Source organism: Oenanthe melanoleuca, chromosome 7 (genome assembly GCF_029582105.1).
Source record: "Oenanthe melanoleuca isolate GR-GAL-2019-014 chromosome 7, OMel1.0, whole genome shotgun sequence".
NCBI classification, from domain to species: domain Eukaryota; kingdom Metazoa; phylum Chordata; class Aves; order Passeriformes; family Muscicapidae; genus Oenanthe; species Oenanthe melanoleuca.
In genome coordinates, this window is record NC_079341.1 from 27,976,019 (window position 1) to 27,992,541 (window position 16,523).

The 16,523-nt window shown below is 51.0% G+C and overlaps 1 protein-coding gene across 4 annotated transcripts in view; it reads right to left on the minus strand.

Annotated features, from left to right (window-relative positions):
- The window catches only part of SLC12A8 (solute carrier family 12 member 8), a 48,015-nt gene extending 32,187 nt beyond the window's left edge, over window positions 1-15,828 (minus strand). Inside the window, exons 1-5 of one of the 4 annotated variants that reach the window (XM_056496524.1) lie at window positions 15,747-15,828; window positions 12,150-12,324; window positions 11,246-11,392; window positions 8,220-8,411; window positions 5,724-5,955 (exon numbers count right to left, since the gene is read on the minus strand). In XM_056496524.1, the coding sequence (XP_056352499.1) occupies window positions 5,724-5,955; window positions 8,220-8,411; window positions 11,246-11,392; window positions 12,150-12,218 (640 nt within the window). In that variant the 5' untranslated portion in view covers window positions 12,219-12,324; window positions 15,747-15,828. The remainder of the gene's footprint in view (window positions 1-5,723; window positions 5,956-8,219; window positions 8,412-11,245; window positions 11,393-12,149; window positions 12,325-15,746) is intronic. The other 3 variants (XM_056496525.1, XM_056496526.1, XM_056496527.1) reach the window with 3 other exon arrangements.
- Window positions 15,829-16,523: the final 695 nt, after the last annotated feature.

Genomic DNA, 16,523 nt, shown 5'->3' on the forward strand with positions numbered 1-16,523 from the left:
AATAAAGCTGTCCCATCTAAACACAGCAATGGGGACAGAGGGAGAGATTGTGGGATGATGTACATCTTCCTCAAACCAGTCAGCTTTATTAGTTCACTAGCATTAGACAAGGAGAGCCTGCACAGGAGGTTTTATGGGAGGAATGGATGGGGAAAGACCACATGAAGGAGAAGTCCAGCAGGGAACAAAGCCAGCCAAGATATTTCAGGATTTATTTACAAGTTCTAGGAAGATGAGCTTAGCATTGCTTTGCAGGGGAACAGCAAAGAAATTACAGGTTAAATCAATGTGTACAAAACCTCCTGTGTACATCAGGAAATCCATTACCTACTGAGCAAGTTTAAACCTGTAACAACCTCAGCAAACCTTCTCCTGGCTCCAGGAATGGAGCTGGGCCAGCCAGTCCCTGGCAGCACCATTCAGTGGCTCCTTTTAGGGCTCCAGGGAGGCCAGCACCCTCCTCATCCTCAGCAGCACAGAGGAGGGCAGAGGGCTGCTCACCCCTTGGCCACTCAGGTGGAGCAGCCCAGGGAAGGGAAGGCTGAAGAGCACCAGAATTTTCCAAGCAAGGTGGTTTAATGCAAAAAGGAAGGACACCAGATTGTGCCAAGCCCCCAAGAGAGCCAGACCAGAGGGTTGAGGCTGCAGGAAGAGGGGTTAGCCTGGGATAGCTGTGACTAGGGCAGGGTCCCCAAGGATGCAGCAAAGGATCCATCACTGGAAATGTTGAGGAGCAGACTGGATGCACAAGGCATCCATCCCCAGAGCAGCCCAGGAGGTGCAGGAGGGTGGGACCCTCCTCCCCTCTTTATCCTCTCCTGGGAGATGCCCTGGGGCTCAGGAATCCTGCCTGGTCTGGCAGAGCAGGGACACAGGGGTGCCAGTCCCAGCCCGGGCTGCAGCAGCTGTGCTGGCACCTGAGCATCTGCCAGCAGCAGAGACTGCTGCTCCTCAATCAGCCCTGCTGCTGGGAGTCCTCCAGCAAGGAAACACCCTGAAAGCCTACCTACAACCAGGGCAGCAGTCACATCTCAACATAACCAGTCTGGCTTTTCTTCTAAATAAACTGCCTTAAACACCTACTTCAGAGGAGCTGGTGTAGCTTTCCTCTCACTATCTAAATAAGGCCTCTAACAATGTTATCACTTTCCAAAACACATCTGTCCTGCAGCTCCTAGCCCAGACAATTGGCAGGTAACCAGTTAATAAATGTCTTAGCCAGACTGTTGAATAGGCTGGCCCTGACTCAAGAGTGATGTCAGGGCCATTCAATGCACTATAATTGGAAAAACCTGGGAAAAGCAATCCCATGTTTTTTAATAAATAAAGAGTGTATTAGCAGCCTCCTGCCTTTATTCACCACGGTGTGTACCTTGTTCAGTAGCAAAGTGGGATTTTATTTTTTTTTTTTTCTGCTGCTGCTTGCACAGTGATTTCTACTTGGGATTTGATGCCAGTTTCCAGATGTGTCTCAGGCCAGGAAGTCAGCAACCAGTCTGGATAAAGCCTCTGGGATTTGCTGCAGATCATCTTCTGTCACACACATCCTTCCTGCACCCTCTCTTATGATATTGGGGCACACCCCTGGTGCCCAAAAATAAAATAAAACAACCCAGGGCCAAGCAGAAGCCCCTGACTAGGATGCTTTGAGCGCTTTCATATTCAATCTGTGGGAAAATTTTTAATTAATTCAGTCCCTCAAAGCCCCAGAGGCAGCATTTGAGTGTCTATACACATAAATCACTTCAACCATTGCAGGTTCCCTCTCTGCTGGAGCAGCTCCAGGTAAAACTCCTCTCCCACAGATCCTCACCAGTGGTACCCACAGGACAGCATCAGCACCCCAGCTTGGCCATAGAACATTGGAGGGGATGAATCCTCCAAGGCACTTGTCCTCAGAGGAATAAATGAAGATGATAAATGAGTTTTCTAGGCTCTGTGTGAGCGGCTCTGTGAAGCTGAAACCCAAGCAGGTGACATAAAGGATGTGGTTTGCATGGAAAATAATCCCAAGCAGAGGCACCCTGACAGCAATGTGCCTTTCAAGCCTCCCTGCATCCCTGGGAAATGAAGTACCCAGACTTCCCAGCCTGAGGAGAGGGGTTCAGCCCCACACAGCCAAGCTCCACGCTCACCCCAGCCACGTGGTACCATCTGCAGGACAGGGGAATCCCAGCCCAAGGGGACACAATTACTGAATTACTAACAAGATCATTTATTTTTTCCCCCCAGCAAGCATTTAAGAGGCTGTTGTTGGGCCTCTTTTGCTCACATTGTGATTCCTTTCATCTGCCCATCAAAGCACAACCAAATTAACAGCAGCCCTGCTCCCAGTGATCCCCTCCCATGAGCTCTGCTTCCACAGGGCACCTGGGAGCCACTGCCAAAACAGGAAAGCAGGCGCCTCGTTGAAAGGGAGTATTTGGGAGTCACCCTACACAAAAATTAGCAGAGATATGCTAGGAAAATAAAATAGTGGCATTAACGGATGGCTTATCTTCTTTTTTTCCGTGACTCTAATGCTCAGGATGTGAAAAGGCCAAAAAGTTTCACATGCTGTTCTGAGGAGCTGGTCAGGGAGAGGAGCATCCTCTCCTCTACTTTCACTGCTCCTCCCAAAATAACTCAGGTTGATTTTGAAAATCTTCATTAAAATACAGACATGCACAAGCTAAAATAACCCTGCATTGCTACTGTGAAAATCTGTAGCAAGTGCTGGGTCTTGGTGATGGATTAACAAGTCGAGCACTGACTGATTTCAATTCACCTGTGCTAGGTTTGCTAAAAACACTAACCTGTGCCTAGGGAGAAAGGGAATAGGGGTGTCTCCTGTCTGAAGGAAGGAGCAATGGGGTCTCTGTTTCTGGAGAAGGGACTGAATTTTAAGGTGAGTAGCCAGAGACAGCTCCAGGAGGCTGGTTTTCAGACAGAACAGGGAGCCCCTCTGCCCACCCTTAGCAGAGATCCCAGCCTGGGACTGTGACCAAGCCCCAGGGGAAGTGCCAGCTGAAGCCAAGGGAGGATTCAGGACCAACTCCAAAAAATCAGCCAGTCCCACCCCACCCTGCAGGCAGCCTGTGGAAAGGAGCAAAAGCCCTGGGGGCCAGGAGAGGGGCAGGGTAGCCTGGTAGCAAAAGGCTGGCAGGCCCAGAGGGGTCAGCAGCACCTGAACAAGTGACCAGAGCACTCCCTGTCTGCTGGAGCCACTCAGCTCCTCCAGCCCCAGCTCCTGCCTGCAGGAGCCCAGCTGGCTCTTGGAGCAGGACCCAGCCACAGCGAGAGAGAGGAAAAAAAAAAAAGGAGAAAGAGCAGCAGGAAGCCCTGCTGAGAAGCCCCCTTTTGTGTAAACATGCTCCATCCTCAGACTAAAAATAAAGGCAAACCACAGGAAGGGAGTGAGTGCTTGGACAATATCCGAGTTGGTGTGTGCCTGGGCGTGAGCTGCGGGAATGGGAGAAGAGCAGGGGACTCCACCCAGCCCAGCCACACAAAGGCAGCCAGCTGAGACCTTCGAGATGGACAGGCATTCCTGGAGATTATCTAAATTCAACTAACTGCTGCTTGGCAGATGTGCAGTCCTCTGGTACGTGTGCAGCACTTGGAAATGTGAAGTGAGGGAAAAGGCAGGATGACTGCACGAGGCCCATTTTACAGGGTCAGAGACTGAGACCCAAGGCTGTGAACTGAAACCCATAAACTGCCATAAAACAAGGACACGACCCAGGCAAGCTGTCAGCTCACAGCTCAAAACCACCTCACCCTGCATGCTGCCTTTGCATCTCAGCCCCTGCTGCAGCCACAGAACCAATCTGAAAACAGCTGCACACTCCTGAGGGCTGTGGAGAGCTCAGCAGAGGAATGCCCACCCCAGAGGAGTCCCAAATGCTTCCCCTGCTGCTGGGCTTTGGTGCACTGCACCCTGCCATGGTCCTCAGCTGGCTCTGGAGGCTGGAGCTGCAGGGACCTGCAGGAGGGATGCTTTGCTGGTGGGTGCCATCCCAAGAGACAGCATCCATCCGTCCGTCCGTCCGTCCGTCCGTCCGTCCATCCGTGCAGGGAGAGCGGGCAGCACAGCGTGAGGAGGCTCACTGCTCACCCTTGTGCTGACACACCACTCAGAGGCCTTCTGGGGAAATGCAGGGCTCGGGAGGATCCCCCCCCCAGGCTGCAGGGAAAGCACAGCCTCACAGGGAGGCAGTGAACCACAGCTGTCCCCTGCCAGCAGCAGGTCCCACCCCAGGGACTGCTCTGGACCCGGCACCATCAGCCCCATGTCCTTCCATGCACTGGGAGTTCTCCTCTCTTCAGTCTCCTGCAATGCTCAGCCACCTCATTTCCCTTCCTTTCTCTATTTTCTGTCAGAGGAAAATGACAGTGCTTGGCAGTGGAAGAAATCAAAGACAACTATTGGCCTCCACTTGAGCATGAGTCCTGCTGATGTTTGTATTTCTTTAATTCTCACCTTCTGATCCTATGTTCACTTTCCTACAAACAGGTTTCACCTCGAGTATTCATTTTTCTCTGCTATTAGAAAGGTCTACTATGAGCACAACAAAAATACAACTCACCCCCCCCAGCCCTGTTTCCTCTAGAAAGCAGCTTCCTATGAAACACAGCTGTTGGGAGCAGGTCACCTGCTTTCTCTGCAAAACATAGCAACACAACTGTCCTTGCTTCATTCACATTTACATGTACTGCTGAAACTTTGGCAGGCTCTCATTTGGGGCATTTCCTACATGCTAAATATAAAGTGTGAATGTCTTTCCATAAGGCTCTGTCTGCCTGGGGAGCAGCTGCTCCTGTCCCCATGCCACTGTCCTTGCACACCACAAAATAAAACAGCAGCATGAATGGCACTTGTGTAGCCACACAACACCTCCTGCTGAACCACAGCTGTCAGTGAAAAATGAAGATCTTCCCTTAAACTCACTCTAGTAGATCACTTGCAACCCCCTCAAGGTGCTGCTGGACACAGAGGAAGCCAAGAAAAAGGTGACACCTTCTGTTTACTCAGCTCATTGCACTTCATTATTGCTGGATTGGCATAATGCAGAACCCTGAGATGTGCTTCCCAACACACAGACAGAAGAAAGGGAGCAGGGCTTGGTGTGAGCAGCCCTGAGCCTCCCCCTTGCCTGAGCTGGAGCTGGCACTGCAGGGCAGTCAGTCTGGGAAAAGTTGGCAGGAGAATTCCCATTTGTGGGTCCTTGAAACCCCAGCAGTCACCTCCCCTCTCCAGCTCCCTCCTGGGATCCCCAGCACAGCCCTGGGCAGCAGAGCCAGCAGAGTGACCCACAGCCAGGGTCTAAGTGACCTCAGAGCTCTCAGGACAAGATCTCCACAGCTCAAACTCACAATCCCCCATTTTCACAGGCACAATGCTGAGCTAGTCAGCAGAAGGCCACAAAGAGCTGCAAACACAGATGCTCTATGTTGTTAGAAAACCTCCAAGTGAAACATAACAGGAGCACAAATTGAGAGCTCAGTCCTGGGGTTAAACACCTAAATTAATAAGGCATCTTCAGTCATGCTGAAGTTGCAGGAAACACTCCCTGCAAAATTATGGCTTGTCTCTAAAAGATCAGCAACAAAGGACAGGGGACACACCTGGAAGCTCTGAACTCTCCCACTGTCCAGGTGAGTGTCACTGCACAAGCACAGCTAAGGAGTGAACCCCAGGGAGCTAATGCCTGCTGACCCCAGTGCCATGAGCCCAGTTTTACCTGGATCAAGATGTGTAAAGGACCCAATGACAAAGTCCAGCGTTGAGACAGCCAGCAGGAAGAGCAGCAGGAGCTGGAGCCTGATGATCCACTTGACCCCAGCCAGGTTGATTCCCAGCAGGCCCAGCAGGACAGCCAGGGAGATGCCACGCACTGCCCAGATGTTGCTGAGGCTCAGCACACCTGCAATGGACTCTGCAAAGCCAGTGATGTACATGGCACCTGCAACACACTGAGGGACACAGCTCTGTGAGAGCCCTGCAGGAGAACAGGGATCCACAGCGCCCATGCTGGGCTCTGGGGGCCTCTGTTCAGACAGACAGACAGACAGACAGACATTTGCTGTTACTCTGGCCTGCAGGGACTGATCCTTACTGCTGTGAGACAGCACACTGCCAAGGCAGCAGAGCCAGCAGCCCAGGTGTTCCAGTGTCACATCCACCCTCTATCAACACTCCAGGAGAAACCACACGGGCTCTTCTGAGTCAACTTCTCTGTTTCTTCCCTTCTTCTGTTTCTCTGGAGAAAAGGGTCCCAGTTCACACCTGCCTGAGCAGCAGTTTGTTTCCCCCCTCACTGCCTGCTGGGGGTTATTTTTAACTCTGTGTTTAGTTTGGATGCAAACTCTGACGTTTCCCCAGCTCCCCACCTCACTGCTAGAATGGAGCCTGTGCTCTGGGGGGAGCACACTGTGTGAGTTGTGCCTCCCTGAGCTCCCAGGAAAGCTGCCTTGCAGCAGGACAGGACACACACTCAGCCCAGGTGGCAGAGAGCCTGCAGGACAGGACATCTGCAGCACAGGCTCAGGCAGCAAACACCCTGCAGGACAGCACTGCAAAACACCAGGAGGCTTCCCTCCAGAAATTCCCACTAGCTGACATTTCAGCAATAATCCTTTCCAGTGCATGGCACCCCTGGAAAAGCAGGGCAGGGCAGAGAGCTGCATTTGGTGTGGCTGGTGTGACCCTGCAAGCCACCATCCCCACCCACAGAGGAGGGATGAGCAGCTCCCACAGGGCTGGAAGGGAGAAAACCCCACCCAGGACAGCAAGAGCACATCCCCACCTGGGACAGACCCAGCACTGCTCCACTGAGGGTGCTCAGGACAGCCTGGATCACACCCAGGAGCTGCAGGATTTGTGTGGTTTTCAGCAAGGTTGATGGCATTCAGATGTTCAGAGTCAGACACATCCAACTTGGAGATCCTGGAGGACTCACTTCCCTCACAGGCAGACACCTGGGTCAGGGGAACTACACCCTGAGTCCTTCTCTGCAGCATGTGGCCATTCCCCCCTTGCCCCAGGGAGCACCCCATTCCTGGCAGCAGTTGCCCTATGGCAGAGGCTACAGCTCCCCCTGAGCATCCTGCAGCAGAGGCTCAGCCTGCAGCTGGTGCAGAGCACGCTGGGCAGAAAGCACAGCTGAGAAAGGAAAGGCAGCAGCAGCTTCCAGGAGCAGCAAAGAGATTTTAAGTGAGTTGCCAGCTCCCAGCCCACAGCCCCTGAGCACAGGGGATGCCAAGGCAGGGGCCAGGGCTGCTGCAGCCCAGCTTTACGACCCTCAGGACAGGCTGCAAGCTGATTGCTTTCCCAGACAGGGTCCTCTCGGAGAGCAGGAGTGGAAAATATGACAGGAAGGATTCTCATGTGTGGCCCATTTCCATATCTTGGCTTGTAAGTGGGTTCAGTTCATATTTTATGGACACTTGCTTTTAATCTGGAGTGAAAGGAGAAGAGAGGATTATTTTTGGTTTGGGGGCTGTTAAGGGGTTTTGGAGATTGCTGTAAGCCAGTCAGTTAAAAACAAACCTCCATAAAAATGCTTCTCTGCTCACCACATTTTATACTGTTCATAACATCTTTATGGGGGGAGAGGGTTAAATTACTGCAGGTTTAAAGGATTATTTTCCATTCTTTTTGTATACTACTTGTGTATTTTTGTGCTCCACCACCACGATGGCTGCTTGGGACCTTTCAGAAAATCCAGAACTGTGACTTTTGGCTCACAAGAAGTCAATTAGCTGTGGCCCTTACCCCTGCCCAGCCCTTCTTCCACACCAGCTCCCCTTCTGCAGGCTCCCACAGAAGCAGCTGAGGCTTGCCCAATCCCTTAGGGTATGTGGAGCCAACCTGCCAGTGCACAGCCACTCTCTGAGCTTTGCTTGGCCACCCTGACCTCTCCTGCTTCATTTAATTCCAGTCTCCCTCCAGCAAGGGCATGTCCTGGCAGTGGGGGTGATTTGGGATGGGAGGACGTGTCCTGCATGGCTTGTCCAGACACCTCCAGCAGGGTGACCCATGCCAGCAGCACACTGCCAAGCACAGCCTTGCCCCTGGGAGCAGCTGAGTGCTCCCTGCTGCTCTCCCATGCTGTCCAGCACAGGGCAGCATCACCCACACTGTACTTGAAACATTACTTTCTGCAGCAGGACAGCACAAGATTAATATCTGCATTGCAATGTTTCCAAATTTGCTTTGGATAACTTTTTAAAATTACCTGGCCAAAAATGTAAAGGAGGCCAATGGTGCCCCCTACTTGACCTCCAAGGACAGTAGAAATCATGGCATAGACTCCTCCACTTCCAATGCTGCACTTCTCACACACCCCAATTCCAGACAAGACAGTCACCAGGGCAACCAGAATGACAAAGGACACCAGAAACATGCCCATTACAATGCCAGTGTTTCCCTGGAATGAAAAAAAAATAATCAAATAAAGATTAATTCACACCAATCTGCTGGGACAGAATAAGGACCTACCCACTTGTAGTCTCTAGTGAGCAATGAATCTGGAGTCATTACAGATTTAAAGAAACACACAGAGACACCCCTACTTGTCTAATTAATGTAATTGATTGCCAGATTTACAGCCTTTATTAGCATCCCTTTGATGAGAACCTTGTCCTTGAGCCTGGGGCTGGGCAGACCTTTGCATGAGCAGGTTCTGCTCTGTCAATGGGCTCCTCCATGAATCACTGATTTTGTCCTCTGGTTTAAAAGGAATGAGGTCAAACAATGGTTTAGCCACCATCAGGGGATCACTGCCTGTCTGCATGGTTTAGAATGACATGATTAAAAAAAGTCCAAAAACAAAAAAAAACACTTTTATAACACAAAGTAGTTTCAAAATTGAACCCCTGGGATTTGCAACGACTGATTTATTAACAGCATCGAGCTTGCATTTTAATTTTTCAGAAGATTTACCTTTGAAAGCTCTGATTCTTCCAGACAATGAGATCCCCAAGAACAAAACCCCAAAGGCAGACAGGGTGGAAGACAAATAACACTCCCATAACACTCCCACAACACTCCCTTATCTGCAGGACACACAGCAGCAGGTGGCTCTCGCCCTGCCTGGACCTGGGCACTGCTCTGCACAGGATTCAGCCCCTCAGAAAAAAACAACCCTTCCTGCTAGGAGCAGAGGGAGGGCCCCAGAGGAGCTGCTGCACCCACCATGGTCTCACCGTGGGGTGAAGAGAAAAAGCCTCTGAACAAGCACAGCTGCAGGGCCCCTTTGGCTGCTTTAAGTACAAGCACAACCCCTTTTTGGGGGTTCATTTGCCATTCAGGGTCGGGTTTTCAGAAAGAGAAGGTGCTTAGTACTTCTAAAAGAATTTAAGAACTCTTCTGAGCTCAGGATCTTCCCACTCTCTTGCACATGGCTGTAATTTATTTTCCAGGGTCAGGAGTTTTCCCTTGTGCTCCAGCCCACCTTCCCCTGCTGACAAATCGCTCAGGCCAGTGCACAGCAATCAGAAGTCTCCCCCAGTGCCCAGTGCTTTGTTAACATCTGGTTTCCCTTCCTTTTACTCATATCCCAGCCATGTCCACATCCCCTCTCTCCAACCTTGCTCCAGCAATGTTCATCTCTGAGGTCACACCAGCCATGATGAGATTTTTATCACCAGCACTAAAATGTTCCTTCCCTGCTCTGGGGTTGGTTGAAATCCCAGATTTTTTTTTTCCCTTTTCTCTTTTTTGTGAAAAAACAGAAACATATCCAGGATGCTGCTATCATCATAAAATCCTATTTTGGTTCAGCATCCTGCTGCCTTTGACAGGGGTGTTATCTGGTCAGTGGGGAACAGAGCCAAGGCTTGCTGTAAACACAGCTGTGGTTGGGTCAGCACCACAGCCCACTCCAGCCCTATACTTCTTTTTAAAAGGACAATTGTTCTTTTCTTTCAGCTGCTTACCCCAGACTAAATGGTTAATAAAAATGATATGCTTCCGTTTAAAATAAATAAATAAACATATGCAAACATTCATTTAGCCTTGGGATTTCCCAGGAGGGTGGTACCAGTCAATGACAACAGTTAACTGGCAATCCAGTGGTTCCAACAGAAGAAAGGGTTAACACTAAGACCAAGGGGAAATGCTGGACTCACAGCAACAATAGCAAACAGGGAAAGTGGGAAGAAAAAGCCCCCATTAAACACTGATGCTTATTTATGCATGCATGCTGGAAGGGGTTAGTGCAGCAGCAATCCCTGTTGAACATTTCAGCAAGATTAGGTCCCCTGGAACTGCAAAGCTTCACCAGCCCCAGCTCCAGCTCTGGAAATTTATAGCAAAAGCCTGACTCTGGGAATAGCTCGACATATGACTGTCCTCTGCCAGGGGAGCTCTCTGCCAGCCCTGACTTCTCCTCCCTTCCCTTTCATGCTAGCTTCCAGCTGGTTCAGTTTTCTTTTATTTACTGCCTTTATTTATATTTGTGTTTGCTCCAGCAGTAACTTGCTTTCAAAGGAGATGTGGAGGAAATAAAATCAGAAGGAAAAGGGAGCTAAAAAATCATCCCAACTTCTCCACCATGACAACTGCAGCTCCCCTCAGCACCTCCAGCAAAGCAATTTTCAGCATAGAGTGCAAGTGTCCTCCTGCTCCTTTTGGAAGGTGTCCACCATGCCTGTGACAAGAACTCTGCCTGAAGCTCAAATCCCACCCATCTCTGAGGAAGCTTTCCTTCTTCTAAAGGGAAATTTTGAGGTATAACACAATGTTTTGCATCAGGAGAGGACAGTAGTCCAGGCTCTGACCCTCAGTGAGATCCTAAGGACCCAGCAGTGGAAAATCCTTTGATAGCAATGACAATTTCACCTGACTGAGGATTCACCATGCAAAAAATCAGGGACTTCATCATGTTTGGAAGAGACCTACTTCAGTGGCATTGGGAAGATGGATGCTTGACTCTAACTATTAAGAGTTACTAAGTGTAACTACTTTACCTGAAAAGTGCTAATTTCTCCTCAACAATACAGCACAAGGGTGTCCCTGTTCATTGTCAAGGTTGGTTGTAGATTTTCTGAAAGCTAAGATAGGAAAGTACTCACAAGGACCACTTCAGCTGCACATTTTAGTGGAACTTTTTGAAAAGCTACAAAATACCAGAGGGCATGAGCCACATCTATAGCAAAGAGCACAGCATACAAAACACTCGGGTGGAGATGGAGAAATGAGGTAAGGAGGGGCAGAGGAAAATGGCTATTCAAACATTCAACCAAGTCAGCACTCACTCACCACAAGCCATCCTGTCCTCAGGAAAAGAACCACTCCAAAAATGTTGATCATGCAGGAGGTGAAGACGCCGTCCCACGTTCCGAAGAGCACCGGCTCCCACACAAACAGCTGGATCTTCCACCAGGGCTTGGTCTGGGTTTGAGACACCTAAGGGAAAGCAAAGCCTGGGGTTTACCTCATGTTTTATGGACAGGCTGCACAAGTGGTGCCACAGCCAGCCACCACCAGGGGGATGGCCACCAACTGCTTTGCTGCAGGTTGTCCCTGAGATGAAGGGCTGTCAGGCTGCTGGGGTGCCTGGGCCCTGAGAGAGAGCTCCCTACAATACCCTGCTTGTATTCTTGTAGGATAAGCAGCAACAGAACCCTACTGAGCCTCAGTGACTTAACCTCAGTGCATGAACCAAAAACACCATTCAAGGGTCCTTCACAGAGCCTCCAGCTACACAGTTTGCTTCTCCTCCCATCCCTACCAAACACTCCACCAAGGCAAGCAGGGTCCTCAGTGCATGGGAGAAGTCCCTTAGAGGATTCCACAAACCAGGTTGGACCAGCTTGGACCAACAGAGTAGGTTAAGATGGTCTTCCCATCACAGTAATTTCTGGTCAGGACCTTGTGTTTCTCAAGGAGACATGGGACTCTGGGACTTAGGGCACAGTGATTCTCCATCACTGGAACCAAGATCTGAAACTCCAGGGAAACTGCAGTTTTTTCCTTTGGCAACTGCCTCCTCTTGCCCTCTGGAAATCAAGTCTCCTCTTTCCCTAAGTCACACACCTCAGATGTACACAGCAAAATGAAGGGCAGTGTGGTTACGTCAGTCTTCTTCCCTTGCCACAGAGGTGACCAGGAGTGAGGAGGCCATGGAGGTAGGAATCTGGGAAAGGCAGAATCTCTGACATACCTGCTGTGCTTCCTCATGGAAGAGCTCCTGGACACACCCCTCAGTGCGGGCACCGCTCCTGCTGAACATGGTCTCGGCTCTAGCGCAGCCACAGGCACCGCTCCGAGGGCAAGGCCAGACTCCTGCAGGGCTGCCTCCTCCCTTGGAGAGGATTCATGGCTTTGTTCCAGCTTTACTGTGAAGGCAGGAAAGATGAAAGACACAACTGCTGCACTCTCTGCCAAAGCACAGGGCCGTTGTCCACACGGTCAGTAGCAGCTTGAAGCGGATGCTGAACCAGAGTGACACCACAGCAAGCAGAGAGTGATGCTCCCCCAGCACCAAGCTCCACCATCAGCCACACATTTAACAGTCCTTGGTAGCCTTTTCCAAACCTAACCCCAGCATCCTGTAGCACTGGCTCCACAGTGCTGTCTGCAAAATGCATTTCCTCTGGTGGGTTTTAAATCTGGTGCCTGGTAATGTCATTGTGTCATAGGACACATGGATTATTCACTTCCCAGCACCACTCATCACTTCACAGCCTTGATCAGGTCTTCTTCAGCTGTACCTTTTGCAGACCTAGGTCCTGCCAGTGGATTCAGTCTCCCACACCAGGTGTCAAGAGAGACCTTTTGGCTATTCCTCAGCACAGTGCACCATGCCTAGGTAAGACAAAGAGGGCTGCAGCCAGAGGGGAGCAAGACTTGTTCCACAAATGTGGACAGGGCAGTTTGTCTGGATCATTGGCTCTCCTGGGGCCGGTAATTTGCTGGCCAGCTGAGCCCACATGCATACAAGTACCAACCATGATAACACAAGGCTTGTACCAGAGGCTGGGCAGCTTACCTGAGACCAGAGACCAAATTAATCTCAGGCACAGGGCAGGAATCCAACAGAAATGTGCTTTGCCTACTGCACAGGGGCAGACAAACAGAAACCACTCAGGATTTCTGCAGCAGGGTCTGAATGCCTTTCACCATCCTGCCCTTATTACTCTGCTTTGAAATAGCCAGTATTAAATAACCAAAGCAGATGCAGCTCCACCTCCAGGTCTCCTGCAGCTGGGGTACAATGGCCAGCACAGGAGGTTTTTCTTTGCCCTGCCCACATGGCCAGTTAAGCAGCACCAAAGCCATAAGAGTTCACTGATACCCTGCTGCTGCCTCCACATTTCTTGAAGCAAATAACCCTTCACAATATCACAAATGCTTGCTGTTACAGGGAGATTGGGGCTTCAAGCAGGGCAAAAGCAGCAGGAGCAGATGAACTCTAAAGAAACAAAGCTCATGTTGTTGTTTTGTTTTTTTTTAAATAGCCACAGTAATAAAAAATGGAAGAAAATACACAACGTGAAACAAGATTATAATTGAATAGCCATATTCTCCTAAGAATCCCCAGTGCAGCCCTTCCTCAACAGAGAATTCACTCAGTACAGCATTCACTGGGGTATCCAAACTCCAGCCTGCCACAGCAGTGCCATTGAGATGTGGGGAAACAGGGAGGCTGCAGCCCTGCAGCCCTGCTCTCCTAAAGCACACCAAGGGAGTCAGAAGGAGATGGCTCCAACCCCTGACAGCAGCTCAGGGCAGAAGTCACTTGGTCAGTGTGCCTGGTGTGTTACATTACATGATGCACCATATTACCCATCTGAAGCTTTCAAAATGCAGAAAGAAGAGCTGCATGCATGGATTTCAGACCTGAAGCACACCTAGCAATAAATGTTACCTGCTCAGACATTTAAATCCTCTTATCTCACCATTTCCTTCCTTTTTCTCTGCTTTAAAACCCTTCTCCTGGTCTGTGCCCTGTGCTCTGCCCAGCTACAGCTCACCTTGGTGTAAGATCTTCCTCCTCCACAGTCCCAGGAAACTGCCTCTGCACCACTGCTCCTCTGCGGCATTTCCAACTGCCTAAAAATCTTATTACCCAATTCTGTAATTGTTTACATCCCACCACAGCTCATGGACCCATTGGTCCCTACGAGGTAGCCAAAGCAGCACAGGAGGGGGTGTAAAGCACAGAAGTAGGAGCTGAACAAACACACACAGAGCCACATCCCAATCCACGAACTTGCAAGAATTTCTGCAATTTCGGGTCTGTGAGGGGATAGTCCTCGGGGCAGCGCCCTCCTCTTGCCCCAGGCAGCGCTCTAGCAGCACTGGGATATTTTTGGGTGCTATTTTGTATCTAGGTCACCTACCCTGAGGAAACTTTTTCTGCTATACACACCAGCAGGATAAATAAACTAAACAGACACAATTTTCCTCTAATATAAGCGAGCCTCTGACTTGAAAGTAAATTGCTGTTATTTTTCCTAAAGTTTGTGCCAAATACACTAACCAGTCTATAAATTAAAGACGAACGTCTGTTTTAATCTTTCCATACCATTTAACACTCAAGAGAGCAGAAGAGCATTAACAAACCACGCAGAAACATTACAAAGGCTCATCTCCTCTTCCTGCAACACTTCTACATTTAATTGAAAAACCAGATTCCTATAGATTAAATTTCTGTACCTTCCATATGCTTTCAAAGCGCTATTTTATTAATCAGCGCATTAAAGCTGCTTCAGAGCTCAGCGTCTCTGCTGTGAGCTACTCAACAGCTGGCAGGTTTTGGGGAGGAAAGGTCCCAACACAACTGCGTGTGGTCCCACGACCTCCGCAGCCTCTGTCCCCGCCAGAGGAGCCGCTCCCAAAGCCTCTCCTCCCAAGGGAGCCAACAGCATTTTGGTTCTAATAAATCCCTTCAGCTCTTCTCCGGGTCAAGTTCTTAAAAACACCTGATTTAGGAGTCTTTTAGGGAAGCCGAATTAAAGGGAAATCAAGCAGCCATCAGCGCAACGAAGGTAACGCCACGCAGAGCATTGCCTGGCTGTTCCCGGTTACTCATTTACTGCGCCAGCCAGCGCAATTACCGAGCTCGTTTTGTTTTCACAGATCTCCGTAGAGCAGCGAAGGCTGCGGAATACCAGACGTGGGAACGAGCCCGGACTCTCCTCAGCGGTTTCAGGGCTCCTGTGTGGCCGGAGAGCTTCGGCTTGGCAGACTGGCTGCCAACACCTTCGTGCCGACCCTCCCTGCCCGGCAGCTACTCCGACTCACCCGCTCCCTCTTCCCTCTCTTGGTTTTTCCTTTTTCAAATATTTTTTTCTCAATTTTTCCATTTTTTTCCTTTTTTTCCCCCCTTTTTTTCCCTCTTTTTTTTTTTTTTTTTTAATTTTCCCCCCTTTTTTCCCCCCTTTTTTCTCTGTTCTATTTTTCCTTTTATTTCCTTTTCTCTGGTTTTCTTTTACCTTTTTTTTTTTTTTTTTTTTAAACTTCCTCCCCACGCCCTTTTTCATTAGCCTTTCTTTTTTCTTTCACCTTATTTGGGGGGAGGTGGGGCCTCTTTTCCCCCTTTTTTTTCCACCCCTCCACCAGGGTTTTCATGGTTTTTTAGATTTCCCCACCCCGTTTTCCTCCCTCCCTCCGCCGCCTCCGGCCCGACCGAGCCGCTGGGAGGGCAAAGCCGAGCCCAGCCAGGCGCGACCTGCGCGGTGCCCGGGCTGTCCCCGCGGCTCAGGCCGGTCCCATCCCGGCTCGGGGGTGTCCCCGCGGAGCCGACCCCACTCACCTGGCGGCTCCCGGGCCCTCCCTCATTCCCTCCTTCCCTCCTTCCCTCCTTCCCGCCGGCTCCCGCGGCGCCGCCTCCCGCCGGGGCGGCCCCGGGCTCTGCCACGTCTGCCCGGGCACCGCGCCCGCCCCCAGCGGCATCAGCATCTGCCGGTGCCACCCGTGCCCGGGACACGCCGGTTCCTGCAGCGGCATCAGCATCTGCCGGTGCCACCACCCGTGCCTGGGACACACCAGTTCCTGCAGTGGCATCTGCTGGTGTCACCCGTGCCTGGGACACGCCTGTTCCTGCAGTGGCATCAGCATCTGCCAGTGCCACCACCCGTGCCTGGGACACACCAGTTCCTGCAGTGGCATCTGCAGATGTCACCACCCGTGCCTGGGACACGCCGGTTCCTGCAGTGGCATCAGCATCTGCCGGTGCCACCCGTGCGCGGGACACGCCAGTTCCTGCAGTGGCATCTGCCGATGCCACCCGTGCCCGGGACACACCGGTTCCTGCAGTGGCATCTGCCGGTGCCACCCGTGCCCGGGACACGCCGGTTCCTGCAGTGGCATCTGCCGGTGCCACCCGTGCCCGGGACACGCCGGTTCCTGCAGCACCGGGACCCGGCAGAGCCGAGCGTGGGGAACTGAAATCAGTAGGGTTGGGAGCAGATTGCCACTCAACCTGCAGTGCACGGTAGTCTGACAAAATAAGCGAATAAATAAGGAAATCCACAGCTGCTGGAGGAAAGGCTGGTCATGGAGAAATGGCGTTCTCGTTCTGCACAGGAGC